This window comes from Centrocercus urophasianus, unplaced genomic scaffold (assembly GCF_019232065.1).
Source record: "Centrocercus urophasianus isolate 14NV4802_14NV808 unplaced genomic scaffold, USGS_Curo_1.0 seq_34, whole genome shotgun sequence".
Taxonomy (NCBI): domain Eukaryota; kingdom Metazoa; phylum Chordata; class Aves; order Galliformes; family Phasianidae; genus Centrocercus; species Centrocercus urophasianus.
Window position 1 is genome coordinate 6,242,347 of NW_024884911.1, and position 18,495 is coordinate 6,260,841.

General features: G+C 48.9%; 3 protein-coding genes across 4 annotated transcripts; 2 read left to right on the plus strand and 1 right to left on the minus strand.

Annotated features, from left to right (window-relative positions):
- Nucleotides 1-69: 69 nt before the first annotated feature.
- On the plus strand, nt 70-9,351 carry INPP5E (inositol polyphosphate-5-phosphatase E). Of its 2 annotated transcripts, XM_042830781.1 has the most exons (11): nt 70-144; nt 1,054-2,083; nt 3,009-3,132; nt 3,842-3,939; nt 4,593-4,717; nt 4,872-4,991; nt 5,374-5,481; nt 5,758-5,919; nt 6,586-6,701; nt 7,134-7,270; nt 8,000-9,351. In XM_042830781.1, exons 2-11 carry the CDS (start codon nt 1,236-1,238, stop codon nt 8,130-8,132), a joined length of 1,971 nt encoding a protein of 656 aa, XP_042686715.1. In that variant the 5' UTR covers nt 70-144; nt 1,054-1,235; the 3' UTR covers nt 8,133-9,351. The 2 variants fall into 2 exon arrangements, with proteins under 2 accessions (XP_042686715.1, XP_042686716.1); XM_042830782.1 differs by lacking the exon at nt 4,872-4,991.
- A 741-nt stretch (nt 9,352-10,092) lies between these two features.
- On the minus strand, nt 10,093-15,623 carry PMPCA (peptidase, mitochondrial processing subunit alpha). The gene is made up of 13 exons (XM_042830783.1): nt 15,570-15,623; nt 15,293-15,495; nt 15,135-15,214; nt 14,782-14,864; nt 14,414-14,508; nt 14,156-14,256; nt 13,545-13,808; nt 13,274-13,366; nt 12,884-13,002; nt 12,329-12,419; nt 12,014-12,076; nt 11,546-11,690; nt 10,093-11,216 (listed from the first exon to the last, which is right to left on the minus strand). The coding sequence occupies exons 1-13, from the start codon at nt 15,620-15,622 to the stop codon at nt 11,047-11,049; spliced, it is 1,560 nt and encodes a 519-aa protein (XP_042686717.1). The 5' UTR covers nt 15,623; the 3' UTR covers nt 10,093-11,046.
- Nucleotides 15,624-15,761: 138 nt separating this feature from the next.
- On the plus strand, nt 15,762-18,261 carry ENTR1 (endosome associated trafficking regulator 1). Its single transcript, XM_042831068.1, has 6 exons — nt 15,762-16,085; nt 16,297-16,370; nt 17,207-17,318; nt 17,444-17,506; nt 17,618-17,757; nt 17,978-18,261. Exons 1-6 carry the CDS (start codon nt 15,762-15,764, stop codon nt 18,069-18,071), a joined length of 807 nt encoding a protein of 268 aa, XP_042687002.1. The 3' UTR covers nt 18,072-18,261.
- The last annotated feature ends 234 nt before the right edge of the window (nt 18,262-18,495 follow it).

Genomic DNA, 18,495 nt, shown 5'->3' on the forward strand with positions numbered 1-18,495 from the left:
GGAGGGAGCGGGGCGGGGCGGCTGCGGGCCCGCCTGGCAGTGCCGGGGCCCGGGCCTCGCTCGGCTGTGAGTGGAGACATCGAGAGGATTGCCCCGAGCGGCGGCGAACCCGGCGAGGGAGCGCGGGCCGCGTTCCTGTCAGCGGTGAGCGGGGCGGGACGGGCCGTGCGGGCCGCGCTGCTTGCGGGATGGGACGGGACGGGCTGCGTGCGGGGCGGCCGGTCCTGCCGTGCTCCTTCCGGGGTGCCCGTGCAGGTTTCCAAACGTGTCTCTGCCGATCCATCCCTTCCTGAAGGCGGCTCGCCTCGAACCCGGCGCTGTGTCCCTAAAACTGGGGGGATGCTTTCTGAGTTTTGGATGTCAGGGGGAAATTCTTCACAGAGAGAGCGGTGAGGTGCTGGGACAGCTGCCCGGAGAGGCTGTGGATGCCCCGTCCGTCCCTGGAGGCGTTCGAGAACAGGTTGGATGGGGCCATGGGCTGCTATGAAACGTGAAGGTTGGTGGCCCTGCTGTGGTGGGGGTTGGAGATCCGTGATCCTTGAGGTCCCTTCCAACCAGGCCGTTCTGCGATTCTGTGAGGTTCAGCAGCGGCTCCTGGGGTCGGTGCAGGAGGAATGGCGGCTGTGAGCTCCCTGCTGGTTGCTCCTTGCTCAGAGGCCGCTGGAAATTTCCTGGCCTGTGGCGCTGGCTGGAGGCTGAGCGCCGTGACTCACAGCAGGGCTTTGCAAGAACGTTACAAGAACTGGCAGGGATGGATGGGCAGCTTTCATTTGCCGTCGTGCTGCTGGTGCATGCAGCTCTTTTCTTAAGGAAATACGTTTGAAGTGATGCTGAATATGCATGAGAGGGCATGTGGGAGGCCAGGACAGCGTCCTGCTCTTGTAAAAATTAGGATAATGTTGGTGCAAGGTCACGTTAAGGTTTGCATTGTTCTATAACGTGGGCCTGCAGGGAGCTTGGCTTCCTGAGTCCAGAGTTTGCAGCTCAGGAAGTTCTCATTCCTACGTGTTTCTTTTAGGAAAATTCATGTGTTTTACTCCTTGAAATTTGCAGACAATGCAGCTGTCCTCACACGCACCTTCCCTTTGTTCTCAACCAAAGACTGAACTGTCTCCAGGCTCCACGTCTTTCTGGCTTGGTTAAAGATTTGTTAGACACGGAGTAAGCGAAGGAAAAGAAGCTATGCTTTGAGGAAGTGCGTGTGGAGCAGCCCAGAGCTGTAACCCAGGAGGAGAATGAGTTCTCTCAATGGATTTTCGCAGCACTCAGGGACGTGCGTTACACAGAAGGCAGAAGGTGGAGCAGTACAGGACCTGCAAGCTAAAAAAGCGGGCAAAGCAGCAAAGAAGGAGCCCAGCGGCAACGGCGCCCTGACCTTTGAGTCTCCTCCAGGTGTGGATGCCTTCCTGAATGAAACCTTAAAGCTTCTACCGGACGAACTCAAAGCTAACGTGAAAATTAAATCAATTACCCCAAGGCCTCCGAGGAAACCCCGGCTGGAGCGTGCTGCATCTTTGGATGAGAAGAACTGGAAGAGGTGGAGGAGGTTTAGAACTAGTCAGGAAAGTCTGACCGATCCCAACGAGACGAGTTCCTCCAATGGTTCTCTGCAGGAAGCAGCCCTCACCTCTCCCGTCAGGGGTAGAGGAACCCCCTGTTGTGAGCCGAGCTCCTTGCACAGTTCACCAGATGCCTCAGAAGAAAGTGCTGTGGGGAAAAACAAAGGAAGCACTTCTGACCTGGGGAAACGAGCCTCCGAGATCTCCAGTGCCTTCGGCGGGCTTCTGCGTGGGAAAGCCTTTGTGGGCAGCAAACCCCGGCTGTCCCAAATAACTCCAGCTCGACCTCTGCCGCCCATGGAGCTCAACGTGGCCTCTCATACGCTGAGGACAGCTAATAAGATTGACCCAGATTTAATGGATTATCGACATTATTCTCAGAACAAGTTTGGGAGGGTAAGCAACAGCTTGAGTGACACCGGGCTGCATGGCAACGGGGTGCTCTACGATAATTGCTCCACAGACTCCATGAAATCTACGTTCAGCCTGCTCACTCCCATTCGTTCCAAGGATGTCCGAAGCAGGTACGTCCCCCAGCTGCTGGTGGCAAAGTGTGCTGTGTGTGGTAGGTGCCAGCTGCCCCGTGGAATCCCGATGGTCAGAGGCAGAGAACTTGTGACTGGTCGGTACATCACCGAAGGTCTCTGTTGTTTAACTTACTGAGGAGGCTGGAAACAGTTTGTAGGTGGAAATACTGCTACAAATACTGGTACAAATACTCTGTGTTCTGCTTTGCGTGGTGTTTTTGTGTGTAAAAGATTTACTGTTGGTTTTCTTGTAAAGTTTAAGTAAGCTGTTTTGAAAGCTAAAGAGCAGTAGCTGTGCATGCTAACAGTTGGGAATTTTTCCGCTCTGCCTCAGATTTTGCAGGATTCTTTTGAGGAATAATCTCAAGTCTCAGTACAGCCCTTTGTCCTACTGGGGCCCTGACCTCTTACTCAAGTTGGTTGTCTTCATAGTTAAGCTTAGATCATTGATTGAGGGGGAACTGATTTTGTGTGTGAAGGCATGGAATCCTCATTCTGCAAACACCTCCCAGCACACAGCATAAACACTCTGATGTGGCACAGGTTGGGAAGCATGCTGAAAGGCAAAGGACATCAAGTACTGAGCTAAAAATGGTGTGCTGTAGGTACACAGTGCTCTGCAGGACCTCAGGGGATAAATCTGATCAGTGATCCAAGGAGTGGGTGGCAGTAATGAAAGGGAAAGTAGTTCTGCTTTGAGCTGTTTTGTGTTTCCCTGCACATCTACTGCTTCTTATCTTTGGGCTTCTGAAAACTGCAGACATTCTGGTAAGCTCTAAGGTAGCAGAATAGTGTATAAAGACATTGTTTTCTTGAGCTGAAGTTTTATTCTTTATTAACTCAAGGTTTGAGTGGTAGAAATCTGTATTCCAGTCACAATGCTGTTTTCTTAGACACTCCTTATTGGGTCTTCTGTTTACAGAAGCTATTTGGAAGGCAGCCTTCTGGCAAGTGGTGCCTTACTGGGAGCAGAAGAACTCAGCAGATATTTCCCTGATCGGAATATTGGAATTTTTGTGGCCACCTGGAACATGCAAGGCCAGAAGGTATGTGCACACAATTCTCCAGCATGCTTTTGGCAGCAGTAGAATTACCCTCTATTTATCCCAGGGAGCGGGTGATGGTTTCTTCCTTTCACGACGGCGTTCCTAATCAATCTGATTGGTTGTCTTAGCCAAATGGCAGGGCCTTCCATGATACTCAGCTTAGAGATAAAGCCTCAGTGCTGGAGTTCCTCAGGTACTTGGTGTGGAAACAGCAAGAAGCTTCCTAGCACTTCTCTGGCTTTATGGCAGCTCCTTGACTCTCTGTTGCTGGTAGGGTCACGTGAAGAGAGAGGACTGATTGTTCAGTACTTAGAGAATATCCAGAAAGAGTATCATCTCCTACCTGCATTTTCACTTAGCATAGGACTTCACAGTGGATTCAAATAGATGGTGGAGAAGCTGTGCTTGGAAGAACACCATCAGCCCCTGCGGTGTTCAGTAAAAAGCCTGTGAGCTTGGTGAAAAAGTACATCCTGGGAAATGAGAAATGGCACCTTATCAGCCCTTATCAGTCACCTTATCAGTAGCTGCAGTAAGAACTGTGGAGTGCTGGATGCTGCTGGGGTGACAGCACTTGAAATCTACCTTTGGAAGGAATATCTTAGTGGTATCCTGTTTTAGAAGCATGGGTTGTTTGTACAGCTTGTAGCTTTATCTGCACTTCTCCTTTTGTAGTAAATCTTCTTATAATTTACTTTGTTAATAACAGGAACTTCCAGAGAATCTGGATGACTTCTTGTTGCCAACAGATCCTGACTATGCCCAGGACATGTATGTCATTGGGGTTCAAGAAGGCTGTCCAGACAGGTAGCAAAAACAATGTAATGAACCATCCTTTTTTCTTGTTAACTAGTGGCTTTGTTTTTAATTAGTCTGGCAATAATCATATTCTTCACAAACCACCTTGTAATGTCTGTGAATTGTATTGCCTGAGCACCATGGGAAATGGTGTGAGAGGAAAATGTCACAAAGATCTATAAGACACAAAGATCTATAAAGATCCATACAGGATGTGGCCCGTTAGCAGGGCAGCTAACGACTCCTGTTCAGTAAGAGTGTAATCTGAGCCAGGTGTAGCCGAGCTCACTGACCATTAGTGTTAGCAATTCTGTGCTCATTAGTACTACATCCCTCTGAAATTTACTGTGTGAGGCTGACTAGGAGGTCACAGCCTCATGGCAGTCCCTGTTTTTGTTGTTGGTGGGTTTTTTTAGATCACTCTTCCAGTTAGAATTGTATTGCCTTGGATTTGAGAGCTCTAAGTCACCAGCATGCAGACCCTGCTCCATGGCCGTGGTTTAGACTGAGCAGCCTTTGTTGCACTATTGCTTTGGCAGTGGAGCTCTTGCTTATCCTTAGCTGCCTTTCTTCATCAGAGGGACAGCTCTGCTTCCACAGTGCTGATTGTCTTTCCTGGTTATTGTCTCCTGTGCTGATCCAGCTGTTGTTCTCTCCTGCAGAAGAGAGTGGGAGATCCGCCTCCAAGAGACCCTGGGCCCCCACTACGTCATGCTGTACTCCGCTGCGCACGGAGTGCTCTACATGTCGGTCTTCATTCGAAGGGACCTGATCTGGTTCTGCTCAGGTGTGTGGTCCAGTATGAGCTGGAGAATGGGGAGGTGAAAGGACTGCTGCTACCAGGTGTCTTGTCCTTTTCTCCGGGGCTGTTCCTCTCCTCCCTTCCATACTCGTTGCCTCTGGAGCTTTTCTCTAACGGCAGCTTTCCTTTCTCCTTCCAGAAGTGGAATATGCCACAGTGACAACCCGAATCGTATCTCAGATCAAAACCAAGGGAGCTCTGGGAATCTGCTTCACCTTTTTTGGGACCTCCTTTCTCTTCATTACCTCCCATTTCACATGTGAGACACCTATGGTTTTGTTAGAAGTGTCCTGATTGAGGAAGGAGGGGGTTGATTTACAAAAGAAAGAAGGCTGCAGGGGGGCAAAAGAGCAGGACAGACTGAAGTCAAAGCTCAGCACTGCTGAGCTGAGGAGGGGAAGGAGGGGAATATGTGTGGTAGCAACTTGAAAAGAAGCTGCTTAGAAAACAAAAATGAGTTCTATGCATTTGTTTCCCTTTTTCCACTTTCTGCCATTATTTGTAAGTCTGTGTGCTCCTTGGGGCAGTGTTCCTTTTTACAGGAATGTCTGATTCCCATTGAAAGCTCTTGTTATCATCAAAAAAATAGAGCTGAATGCAAATGATGCATCCTTGCCAGTAGTGGGATTTCTGTATTTCAGCTGGAGACAGTAAGGTGAATGAGAGGAAGCTGGACTACAACAAAACCATTCAAGCACTTACCCTTCCTAAGGTCGTTCCAGACACAAACCCGTATCGATCCAGTTCTGGTAAGTGTGAAACATTCTTCTGTGTGAGCCCATGTGAGCAGGGGTTGTGCAGAATGAAGGGGAGTGCACAAAGGAAGAGAAATGGGATGGGTTTTTTTGAATTAGTTGATATAAAAAGGGGCTGCGTGTCTTTCTCTGTGAGGATGGCTCTTATTCGCACAGTTTCCTTTCTATTTTTTAGTTGAATCGTAATTTGGGGGATGTTTGAGAGAAAAGGTTGGAATGGAGGAGCCATTTGTTTCCTTTTATACTGATGCCTCTGCCTTGAATCTGCAGGTGATGTTACAACTCGGTTTGATGAAGTATTCTGGTTTGGTGACTTCAACTTCCGACTAAATAAGGACCGTGAAACTGTGGATTCCATCTTGAGCCAGAATCCAGAAACAGGCGTCTCCAAACTGCTGGCCTATGACCAGCTCACCAGCGAAATGGGTAGAGGTAAGTAGCAGCTGTCTTCCCCAGCCTGCAGGAACAAAGGTTCCTGCGTACAAAAATGATTACTGCCAACTCCCTGTTTTATAAAGATACCCCCTGCTTTTTCTTGTGAAGATCACTAGAAAGGGAACTCAGCAGTTGTTGAATCTAGTGGGAGTCTGTCAAAGAGAATTCTGCATTTTGAATCACAGAATCACAGAGTTAACATAAAGGACTTACAAGATTCTTCTTGGGGGGTTGGACTCGATGATCTGTGGAGGTCCATTCCAACCCCTACAATTCTGTGATTCTGCATTTTGCTGTGTACTATCATATATTGTGCCAAGCTGCTTGTTGCTCTGTTTCATCTGACTCCTCTGTAAAATGGACCTAATTCTTTCACAGCACCAAGGGCATTTAGGTTGAACAGACAGCAAACACAAAGCATTGTGAGCTTTTAATGGAAGGGGAAGCACATGCACCAAGTGTTGTTTGTTTAAATAGGCACAGACCAGCTATTCATCATCATTTCACATAAGAACCTGAACTTCCTACATTTCCAGAGCCTAGTCTTCCCTAGTCATGCATGTACACGCTTGCATTAGTTCAACAGTGTTGAATAAGTGCAGAATGAGTGCCAGTGTGATGGAAGGGGTTTGTTGTTTACATTGCTCTTCCCCTCCCATACAGGGTCTATTTTCAAGGGGTTCCAGGAGGCTGACATTCACTTCCGTCCTTCCTACAAGTTTGACATAGGCAAGGACAGCTATGACACCACTTCCAAGCAGAGGACTCCTTCCTACACGGTAAGATTGGATTGCAGAGCAGCACTCTTGGAAGGGCTGCTTAGGCACCTTCCTGTCTCCGAAGGGGATTCTCACCTACATTGAAAAGCTGCCTTGAATATGCTCCCTCCTGTAGTAGGTCTGCATGAGATACAGCCATGCTGAAATTTGTCAAGGATAGCAGGGCACGTGGAACTCAGAAGTAAGGATTGTTGAACACGTGAGAGTTTGTCACAGACTGCCTGTCTTACTTTTTCCTGCCTCACATCATGTTGCAGTGCATTATCTGTGCTCAGAACTGGACACAAAATTGTTGTTGGGATCAGATACATTCTTCTTGACTGCATCCCTGTCCAAGAATTTCTCTCAGTAGAGTCTAATCAATGAACTGGTGCTTCTCTCCAGCACAGACATGCAAAGGGAGTTACTGTGAGTTTCCTCTCTGTCTCCCAGGATCGAGTAGTGTTCCGCAGTCGGTACAGAGATGACATCCAAGCTGTTAAATACTCATCTTGTCCTGTGATCAAAACCTCAGACCACCGTCCTGTGTTTGCTTTGTTCCGTGTGAAAGTGAGGCCTGGCAGGGACAAGTAAGTACCTGTGGTGCTGTTCTGTTCAGCTGTACATGTCTGCAGTGATCCTGAGGATGTGCTGCTCCCTTTCAGCATTTGTCACGCTGGGAGAATCCCTGAAATAAGAGTTGATTCCCTGCACTTCCTTGTGTTTGTTTTTTGCTGATATTTGTTGCCAGTGGTCAGAGCAGTAATGGTGCTTAAGCCTTGCAGCTGACATCAGAAATCCTGGCTGCCGGGTCTCTTAATCCTCCTGAGGGAGATTAATGGAGCCTGTTGCAGTTGGCTGAGTCTGTGTTCTACCTGAGAATGCAGCTCTCTGGTTTGCCTGTAAGCATGGGCACATTTCATCCTCTGTTTCTCTTTCCCTGTTCTGGGATTGGTGCTGTTTGTCCCAGTGGTGGCTGTGTTCCAACATAGCTGCATGCATATGAATTGTAGATTCCCCAAATTTCTTACTATTCCACTGTCAGCTGCTGTGCCAGTGTAACTGCTCAGAAAATGCAGTTAAGTCACTGAAATTTAGCGTGCCACTTTCTTGTAAGTAGCCTGCTGAGGGAGTTTGAAACCCAGGTATCTAGAAAAGGATGATTTCTTGGAGCACTTGATCAATTAGAATTGGGACTTGGATGGGGGGTCTTAAAAAAAGGTTAAAAAAAAAATCTGGCCCCTTGTTTTATGAATTAGGTGGTAAATGCTGGGCAAACAGGAATACATCTGTGCCCTAATCTTGTTTCTATATTGCAGTATTCCACTTGCTGCGGGGCAGTTTGACAGAGAACTCTACTTAATTGGAATAAAGAGGCGGATTACAAGGGAACTTCAGAATCGACGACAGCAAAAGGACCAAAAATCCAGCAGCATATGTAGCATTTCCTGAGCTAAGAACTCTGCAACGCTTGTGTTAGAGGTGCCTGGAAAGAGGATTTCAAGCCACGGCAACATCTGCAGGGAACTGTCTGCTTTAGCACCTCTGGCAGTTGCTGGGGCCTGTGAAGAATGTCTTAAACCTCACCCTGGATTCATTTGCATGAGGTAATCCATACAGCTCCAATGCTTTTGCTGAAGCAAAAAGAGTTGGTTATTTAGGGCATCCATTCCAACAGACGCAATATTTTTGACTGTACTGTCTTTGGGAAGACCAGATGCAGGCTGTCTCTTCTAAGGTGACTCCATACAGGGTCCACATCTCTTGGAACTGGCATGGCTGGGGGCAAGGGACCTAAGAAAAACCCGCAGGAGGGTGAAAATGTTGGTTTGTCTGTTTGATTTGGTCAGGTTACCCCTCGTATGTTGTGGGTTTGGGTTTTTATTCCTTACCTGTAGCCAAATGTGCAGTATTCTGTAAAATGCTGAATGGGGACCACTTAGGGAACAGGTCAGTTTTGTCTATGGATGGTTACTCTGAGTTGGGCTTTTTTGGACCTCTGCAGCAGGATCTGTATGAGTGTACAGTCGGACATTGGAGGTGTACAAACATTGCCTTTCAACAATTATTCTGTAGGCCTTTTTTGTTAGTGGGGAAGTGTGTAAATCTCCCCCACCATGCATTTGTCTGTTGGGATTTCTGGAAGCACCCCCTACTTCAGATCACTCCCCCCTTTCTGCAGCAGGACTCTCAAGTTGGAAACAATCGTCTAAATGCAGCTAGTGGGTGATGTTCCACCAAAGTGATTGAGATGTTGAATGAGGACTGAGGAAGGAAGCAGGGAAACTGCAGCAAGTCAGATCAGTGCCATTCTGTTACCTCTGATGACAGTTAAATTCCCTTTGTTTTCATTTTCCCAATTCAGTGAACTGTGAATAACTTGCTGTTTTTGATGTGTTGTTCCCCTAAACACACACATGAACTGGTGTGGCACTGGTGAAAGGTGAAGTACAGCTAATATTTATAGGCACAGATTGGCTGGGCTATCCATCACCTCAGGACGTAACACCATGCAAACAATTGGAAAGTGCTGCTAACTATGCAACCTGTCCAAGGCAGGGCTTCTGTTCTGCGGTACAAACATCATGGCACTGAGCTGGCTGTAGCCACCAGCTATTCGGATTTCCTTTCTTTTTAAAGGAATAAAAATAAATTAATATGGTACCATAAATGAGAGCCAGTCTTATTGCAGGCCTGTCAGAACTCCAGCCGTTTGTGATGCCTGCTAACCCTCTGGGTGACCTCAGCCATTCTTCCTCAGCTAAAAAGTGAGACAGGCTCCTTTGCTATTCCTTGCACTGAACAAATGAAGGGCATTTCACCTGCCAGCTCAGGAAAGGTAGTGCTTAACTGCTCCATCTCAGAACTCTTGCTACTTGCTTCAGTCGTTTAGAGAGATCTTTATTGCCTTTAAAAACACGCACAGCAATCGAATGACTTCCACTCTGTGAGTTCTGTAAGAAGCAATGTAACGTGTTTTGTTCCAGTTATGTAAGGTATGGTGATAAAGCAGATCGTAGCTGCCTCGTGGTATGCTGCTCCCCACCTGATTGCTCCTTACAACACACAGCAAGCCATGACATACTGCGATGCAGCTGTCTCCACATCTAAGCCCATGCAGCAAGGCATTATTCAAAGCAAGGTGCTTTCTCATCTCTTCTGGGTCCCCATTTTTTCCATATGTTAAACATCTGCCTTTTTTTTCTTTCTGGAACACGATGGCAGTCCCATGTCTGCCACTTTCAGTATCACCAGCTTTCTAAACATTGTCATTTCATTGAATTTAACTGCTTCCTGAGCTCCATGCCAGTGTAAGGCTGACAGATCTGCCTTCTTTTGTGCCGGGCCTTAAATTAATCTGACACTCTGAAGAAAGGTAGGGTACAAGTTTAAGGTGCAACTCCTTCAAATATTGGTTTGGGAGTAAGAAAAACTTTTATTCTTTAGCATAATTCACTTTCAAATCAGAATCTACTTTCCCTTGGGTTCTAGCATAATTATTAAGTTATTCCCAGACATATGAATTCTAAGAGTATTACAGATGGTAAATTACAGCAGTAAAATAATCCACAATGCTCGGACCAGAACCTGGATTTCAGATTCTGTTTTGCATGGCTATCAACCAATACTTTCCCAAGTCACTTTGACCAAATACTTGTTCACCATGGTGATAGCTGGAATATTCTCTGAAGAGAGAGTATGAAAATATTCTCTTGAGCAGCATTTTCAGCAGTCTTCCTCTACCCATACAGGTCTCACTGGAGTACAACATGTCAAACTGAACTGTAATCTAAAGCAAATTCTTTAAAACAAGTGTGGTGAGCACCCTTGCAAAGGAAAGCTATTCATTAGAGGAACACACCTCTCATTATTAGCCTGAAGCCTTTTGTTTCGTTTCATCCCATCTGGCCTGCTGCCAGGTGTCTGCAGGGGCAGGCAGGCCTCTGCCTTCCCCAAGGCACACAGCTGGGCCTCTGATGTCACATCCACACTGCTGAAAAGGCTGCTCCTGCAGTATGGCTTAGAGGTAACACACAGCAGTGACTTCTCAGGTACGTGCTTTCTGTTGCAGTGATGGATGTTTGGGGCTGCTATGCTCTCCCCAGTACCAAGAGAAGGCTGTGTACACCCATCTTCTCTTGAGGATCAGAATACTCACCCTGAGCCAGGGTGGGCCTGTAAATCCACTGAGCTCTTTGTAGCTCAATGTGGTGAAGCAGCTTTGCTCAGCTGTAATGTCACTGTGTTTGCACAGCATGCCTGGAAAGATCTGGGAGGGAGTGGAGCTGTCTAGCAGTATTACAAATGCACGAGAACAAAATGAAAGCAGCAGCAAGTCTCTCAGATACACTCAGGAAGTGCTGCTCTATCGAAAGAGCCGGTACAAACGGGGGAGCCGGCCGTCCTTACTGGAAAGGGCTTCTTGGATGTGTTCGTAGGTGGGCAGATCTGTCAAGTCACCCAGTGCAGCCACAGCTGGTTTCTTATGGAGCATCTTAGTGACCACTCTCTTGATGTCAGAGGATTTCACCTTACCTGCAGTGGAAAAAAAAAAAAAAGCCAGAGCTGTAACAGCCGCATTCTGAATAGCACAAACCAGCTTTATTGTGGTACCAACTCACACCCCACGGTGCTCAGAAAACCAAATCATCACTAGCCATAGACCTTCTCTACCACAATTCAGCTTTTTCCCTTCTTCTTGCAAACAATGCTGGCTTGCAAGCAACTGAGAAGATCAGTTTGAAATTTGTCTTTAATTCCTCATGCTAGAGCACTTCATCTATATTATCAATGTACATATTTAAGTTGCCACCCCCAGGTTGTACCCACAAATCTATCCAGGGAAGGAAAACTGGTTTACTCACTGATCAGTGCACAAAGCTCATGAGGCAGTTTCCTGGTGTTCGTTGCCAGCACTTGCCTTCCCACATCTTCAAAGATTACTGGTCTAGATTCAAGGTTCATCATGAGCATAGACTTGAGTTGTGTTTTTGCTCTCTCAAGTTCCACCTGTAAATGAGCAGCAAATACAAACATCTTCTAAAATAACTGGCCATTGCTCTCTAAAACAAGCTAGCAACGTCCTCTGGAAAACACAAGTGGTTGGATTAGTGCCATATTCCAGCCCAAACAGCCTTCCTTTTGCTCTACAAAGATTGGAGAGCTGTGGAGCACTTCAGAGTTGTGCAAGACTTTCCTCTTTTGTGAGCATGCTGCTGAAATGAAGACATTCTTTCATGGAAACACATGAAATACTTCACCCCAGCAAGGCCAATACAATGCAATACTTCAGCTCAAAGACCATCACACAGCCTGCAAATTATGTTGCTGACCTCTCCTATCGCTCCTGCCATTAGAATGAATTCTCTTGTGATGATTTCCACCATCTCTCGGACCTAAGAAAAACAGGTATTTGAAACAAAATTACAACAGTGATTAACATTCTGTTCAGACAGCATAACATGCTCAACACTGAATTTAATTTCAGAAGAGTGCTCTGTTGGATTCCAGTAGCTTTGCAATATTACAAGTTTATAGATATCTGCTACCACATTATCAAGTACAAAAATCCAATCCTATCCCTGTTTGGTAATCAGTGATGCAATGACTGTTTAAGGACACCTGCCCTTGAGTACAGGACTGAATACCTGTTTGGGATCTGCACTGGCATGTATGCACAGGAGACCTGTGTCCTCGTAACTGTGGTGGTAAGAAGTTGCATTATACATCCAGTGGTGCCTGTGATGCACAAACAGAACGTTAAAGTTTAGACAACAGAATATAAATATCAAATTAAAAAAACCACGGGCAGTGATTCCCCTCCCAACTCATTTTCAGGCTTCTCAGTAGTTCCAGAAGCATCAGTCAGTGCCTGCAGCTGACAGTTCTTCCTTCTTACCCTCTGAATCCGTGAGACTAAACAGAAAACAATGGGACAGTACTCCTAGCACCTACAGCCAACTCTGTGCATATTCCCTGCCTGAAGGAATGGATCGGGCTAATGGAAGAAGAAAGGATTCTGGCTCACTTCTGACCTTTCACCCTTTCAGAATGCTCACTAACAAGCAGATCAGTCTCATGAATTTCCAGCAGAATAAGCTGATGTAAAACCTAGGAGTGCTGCCTTTCACAGGACGAGGCCTTCCACAACAGCCTGCTGTAGAAGACTGTTTCTGCAATCCATTTAGCAAACACAAACAAACCTGTTGAGCACATTGAGATACAGCCGGGTGAACATGCCCTTGCCAGGCCCTCCAGCTGAAAAAGAGCCACCACCTCCCATCATCATATTTAATACTGCAAAGGGAATGAAGTCTTCCTCCTGAAAATCAGGAAGAAATTCGGTCACTGAACAGCAGAGACCCAGCAGAGCTCTCAAGGATCAGGGATGAGTAAAGAGAAAAAGAATTCAAAACATGGCACAAGAGGAACGGGAAGATCAGTGCCTTTATCAACTGGTGAGTGAAAAAGCTCTTTCTACATACAGGTTCCATCAGCAGCAAGAGTGCCAATGCTCACATATTGAGACATAGTAGCTTGAGGTTCTGCAAGTACAGGGCAACCAATACACAGTATCTTAGGTTGATACTTACTAAAAATGAGCAGCTTTCTAACCCAATCATAATGTGGGTAAGCTCTGGGATTGGAGTGGGGCCCAGGCTCACATCTGACATGTCTTTTTCGACCTGTGTGAAAAGCGGACAAAGCATTAGGATTGATTTTCACATCTGTTTTATCCAGCTTGCAAAATTCCTATTAATCAACTCATCAACCAGGTAAGGGCAGATCCCACAGCCAGTTTGGGATCATATTCAAATCAGCAACTCTAACAGAAAGGAAAAGGCCGTTCCACCTTCCTTTTACCTTGACAATGCCTCCCGTGTACTGAGCCACAGACCTGTCCACCTCCTTGGTCTGTGCACTACCCCACACTGGCTCCACTCCAAGCAGATATTTCTTTGCACACTCCACCAACTGCTCGTGCTCAATTCCCACCCCTGCCAGCACCATCCTGTCCGGTGTGTAGTAATTGCTCAGGTATGAGTGCAGGACTTTCTGATCAATTTTGTCAGTGTTTTCCACTGGGCAGAACCTCTTCAGTCCAACTGTATTTTCTCTGTAGGCTGCCTAAAAGGAAATAGATACACTGAAGTAGCAAATATTAGTTCACCCCCTCAATCTACACCTTTTGGTTGAGACTTGGGAGAAAGGACAGACTGAGCACTGTTTCAGTAACGTTAGCATAAATCAGCATCTCAACAAAGCTAATGTATGGTCACTACATTATGAACTCAGATTAAAATCTTTCCTGCATCAAATATAGAGCAGAGGCAGCAAAATTCTCCCTCGTACCACTGAGATCTGAGTAACGCAAAAATCTGTTTTCAAAAGTGTGAAATTAACCCTGCGCTCAGGGGAAACTGAGGGAGGGGATGCAGCGTGTCTCACACAGGACAGGCTTCTCAGTGTTTTACCGCGTGGATCATTTCTGTGAGGAGAGGCTCTGGATCAGGTCTCATATTCAAGTCCTCGAGCTCAAACCGTACAGCCATTCGAGTCATCTCGATTTCTTCATCTGTAATAAGAGAGAAAGTGACAGATAACAGCCGCCAGGCGAGATCCGCATGTGCTGAAGGAGAGCTCTCAAGCTTCTTGGTGAGCACGATCCAATGGAGAATTCTCCAGTCGTGCTTTGGGATTCCTGTTCTGAGGCAGATATTACGTTCCCAAACCTGATAACCTGGGCTGCAGGGCTACGTCAGCCAGCAAGTTGACCACCGTGTCCAAGCCTTTGGCATCAGCAGAAACAGCATACATGATGGTGTCCCTGCAAGGCAAGCACAGGGTGCTGCTCTGAGAATCACATTCGCTCAGTAACGGTGCTGTAGGGCATCACGGCTACAGATGCTTGCCCATAACTCAATAAATGCTTTGAAAAGGCAACTCTATTGGCTTTTATTATCCCGCCAGTTCACTTTTGGGATTTCTTAGCAGATGCCACAAGCAGGATTCTGCTGCTCAGAAGAATAATGCAACTTCTACTGTCACAGTGACAGTGACTGTCAGTCACCTCAAAGAGAACAGAGGAAATCCCTCGTACCTTGAAGCCTGGCAGTCACAGATGCCTCCGTGCTTTTCTAAGGTGAGAAGAATTTCATCTTTGCTGCTAAACTGCGCTGTGGACTAAGAATGAAGATCGTCAGTGTCACAAAGCAGCAGAGTGACAACAATTTATAACCGCTCCCTGCAGCCCAGAACGGGCACCTCCTGCTCCAGCACAGCACCGCAGCCTCCCTTTTAAGTTCTGTAAGTCAAACAGTTCGCTAAATACTAAATTCAGAGATGGGAGCACCGCAGGCTTCAGAGAGCGCCGGGATCCATTCGTACAGACCGACCTCACACAGCCACCGCTGTCCCCAGCCCTGCACACAGCGCGGACCCCGCGCTACTCACGGAGAACGCCAGCTTCTCCAGGAAGTGCGCGATGCCGCTCAGGTACTTCGCTTCGTGCCGCGATCCGGAGTTGATGAGGACTGGCGGCAGAAAGCACGAGGTCAGCGCGCCGCCGGCCCAGCCCGAGGCTCGGCGCCCCGCCCGCTCCCAGCACTCACGGCCCACGGTGCAGAACTGTCCGAATTTGTTCTGAGAGGCGACGCGCAGCCCGTTCTCCAGCACCGTCACCCGCGTCTCGAAGCGCTCCCGGCCCTCGGCCGCCGCGAACACGGCTTTGGGCACGCCGGGCAGCGGGCACGTCAGCGACACGTTGGGGTAGGAGCCGCCTCCGCTATAGCTCCGGGCGGCCGCCAGCCCGCACCTACGAGACAGCCGCCGTTAGGGGAGGGGCCGCCGTTACCGAGAATAACGAGCTCCTCCCCCGCCGAGGCTCACCGCCGGGCCGGGCCCCACACTCCGCGCCTCAGCCACGCCGCGGCGGCCGCCATCTTGCCGTGCCCCCGAGTGTCGCTTCCGGCCGGCGCCGAGTCACGTGAGCGCCGCGCGGCGTGCGGTCGGGAAAGGGGCGGGTCGATTTGCCCGGATTGGCGGAGCGCCGCGGGGGGGCGGGGCGAGGAGCGCCGAGCGATGGCGGCGGCGGAGCCTCCCGTGGCCGAGCCCAACCCGTTCTCCTTCCGCGAGTTCGTGCGGAGCAAAGCCCGGAGCGCCGAGGAGCCCGTCCAACTCAGCCCCCGCCCCGCTTCCCCTCCTCGGGCGGCTCTGCCCGGCCCCCTCCTCGGCTCCTTGCCGCTGCCCGGCCCGGCGCCTCCCGCAGAGGCGGAGGAGGACGGAGATGAGGCGGGGTGGAGCGGCAGTTACCGGCCTGCGGCTGCCGAGCGGGAGCACCGCGCTGTGAGCCGCCGTGAGGGCGGCGGGGCGGGCGCTGCTCCGAGAGAGCGCTGCTACGAGGAGGTGAGCGGGGACGGACGGATGGGGAGCCGCTGCGACGGGATGCGGCGCTGTGGGAGGGAAAGGCTGCCCCCAAACCGGGCCGTTGAACCAAGCTGCTCGGCAACAGATGTAATTCTGCCCTCTCGTGTCTCGCGGTCCCGCCCTCGGGGTGTTTGGGGGCCGTTAAACCGCTCCTCGCCTCTATGAAGGATTTATTTCTTTTCTCTTTTAGCTGAAAGCAGAGAATGCCGCGTTGAGGAGGAGGATCCGTGAGCTGCAGGAGATCTCTGGAACTCAAGCAGACGTGTGAGTGAGGCACAGCGTGGGGAAGGAGTAAATGAATTGTCTTAGGGTGCCCCCTGGAAAGAGAGAAAAGCTTCCTAGAAGTGAAGTGAACTCTGTTCTGTTTGTTAAAAAGCTTTACTACAGAATCACAGAAGCACCAAGGTTGGGAAAGACCTACAAGATCATCCAGCCCCACCATCACCAATAGCTCTCACCCAACTGTGTCCCTCAACACAACGTGCAAACGTTCCTTGAACACCTGCAGGGTCACTGAATCCACCACCTCCCTGGGCAGCCCATTCCAGGGGGCTCTTTCAGAGAAGAATCTGATTCTGATTTATCAGATCCGTATTTCTTATGCACGGTGAGGTAAAGTTTTGTGAGTGCATTTAGGCTTCACGCAGCTTAAGTTGTGAAAGTAATGGCAAGATTCCACAGGAGGCAATTTCTCTCCTTTAAAGCAAGAAGAGCATTTTAATTTTGGCAGGTGATTAACTCAGTGTTGGGAGACGTTAAAATCCTGAGGTTGAACAACTGATCCATGGTAGTGATTTCTCTTTGCTGTGCTGCTCCTCGCCATGAGGCAGCTGCTGCTCCTGTGGTGATGGGGTGACTGGTACAGAATGCTCCACACTGACTGTGAACACACACGTTTTCTGTACAGTTATGCTGTGTTCAGCTGTTTCCATTGATGCTGGTGGATGACGAATGCAGAAATCCCTTGAGCTGCAGCCTATAAAGGCAGTTCTGTGAGATGCCTTAATTTTTTGTTATGTGAAGAACAGAGTTTCTCAGTTCTTCCCTTGGAATTTTCATGTGGTTATTTTACCAAATGCTATTTTTTATCTTATTTTAAGGCTGAAGAAGCTTGAAAGAAAGCTCGAGGAAAACAAAATTAAAGAAGAGAAGGAAGCTCAGGACTTGGAAGCAATGGTGCAGCACGTGGAACAGAATCTCCAGCTGATGACTGTAAGTGCTGCCATCCCCATCTCATACAGCATTCAGAGCAAAGGTGCTACAACACAAACCAAATCGCTTCCAGTGATACCAGCGAGCCCTCCAACATCTCACGCTCATCCTCTGTTCTCTTTCAGAAACGGGCTGTAAAGGCAGAAAACACCGCTACAAAACTGAAGCAGGAGAATGCATTACTTCAGGTACAAAGCAATAATGTTCTAAAGGCCTCCGCTGGCTGCTGCTGCACCTCACTCAGTGCTGTGAGTTCTGCGTTATATTTTCGTTATCAAGGGTTTTATTTCCCTTCCAAGGTTCAGCTGAAGAATTACAAGATGGAGAATGAAGCTCTGAGGTCGGGGCAGTCGGCAAGCCTGGCTGTGGTGAGGCAAAACGCAGACACAGCCTTACAGAACCTTCTGACTGTTATCACAAACTCTCAGTCTTCAATAAAGTAAGTTGTTTCCAAGCGCTCTGCTTGCTCTATCTCAGGTGCTAAATGCTGACAGCAGCCAGAGAATAAGCATCCCCACTAGGGGGAGTGAAACTTGGGTTCTTTATTATGCACTGCAGGTCAGTCCCTGTTCTCGCTTAGTTGCAGTGTGTTTTCTTCCACAAAACAGTGCCTGTGTGCCTTATCCTCTCCAGTCTAACGCTGTGTTTCTCTCACCCAGGCAGCTGGTCTCTGGAGCAGAATCACTGCAGCTCGTCGCCGATCTCCTTAAATCCATAGACAGAATTTCTGAGGTGTCTGAAGATGGACAATGAACCCAACCAGGGACTCACAGGCAGAGCTCAGCGCAGAACTCCTTGCTGAGCGCTGCTGCAGGAGCAGCTCCTCCATCCCTGCGGATGGCTGAGGTCGGAGCCGGCACGGGGCGGGACCGATCCCACAAAGGGCAGCGCTCAGCCAACAGCGAGCGGGACCGCAGCGCCCTGCCCTGCTCCGGAGGGCGCCAACAGGGCTGGCAGGAAGGCCCGGCCTCGCCCCGAGAACGGGCTGCCGCGCTGCTCGCAGGAACGGCTCGGTGCGGCCGCAGGGCCGGGCGCTGCCCGCCGTGTAACGGAGCGATTAAAGGCGGAGGCGACTCGCGGGTCGCGGTCTTGGCGAAGCTGTGCTCCTATTGGCTGTCTCATGTCACGTGCTCTGGGCTCAGCTGACCGATGCGCCCCGCGGCGATTGGTCGACGGG

Coding starts and splice junctions, on each gene's coding strand:
- INPP5E (XM_042830781.1), top strand. CDS start 1,236: ATGAGTTCTCTCAATGGATTTTCGCAGCACTCAGGGACGTGCGTTACA. Junction 5,482..5,757: donor CCCGTATCGATCCAGTTCTG/GTAAGTGTGAAA, acceptor TTGAATCTGCAG/GTGATGTTACAACTCGGTTT. Junction 5,920..6,585: donor CACCAGCGAAATGGGTAGAG/GTAAGTAGCAGC, acceptor CCTCCCATACAG/GGTCTATTTTCAAGGGGTTC.
- PMPCA (XM_042830783.1), bottom strand. CDS start 15,622: ATGGCGGCCGCCGCGGCGTGGCTGAGGCGCGGAGTGTGGGGCCCGGCC. Junction 15,496..15,569: donor GTGTGGGGCCCGGCCCGGCG/GTGAGCCTCGGC, acceptor GCTGTCTCGTAG/GTGCGGGCTGGCGGCCGCCC. Junction 14,257..14,413: donor CCTGCAGCCCAGGTTATCAG/GTTTGGGAACGT, acceptor CTCTTATTACAG/ATGAAGAAATCGAGATGACT.
- ENTR1 (XM_042831068.1), top strand. CDS start 15,762: ATGGCGGCGGCGGAGCCTCCCGTGGCCGAGCCCAACCCGTTCTCCTTC. Junction 17,319..17,443: donor AGAATCTCCAGCTGATGACT/GTAAGTGCTGCC, acceptor GTTCTCTTTCAG/AAACGGGCTGTAAAGGCAGA. Junction 17,507..17,617: donor AGGAGAATGCATTACTTCAG/GTACAAAGCAAT, acceptor TTCCCTTCCAAG/GTTCAGCTGAAGAATTACAA.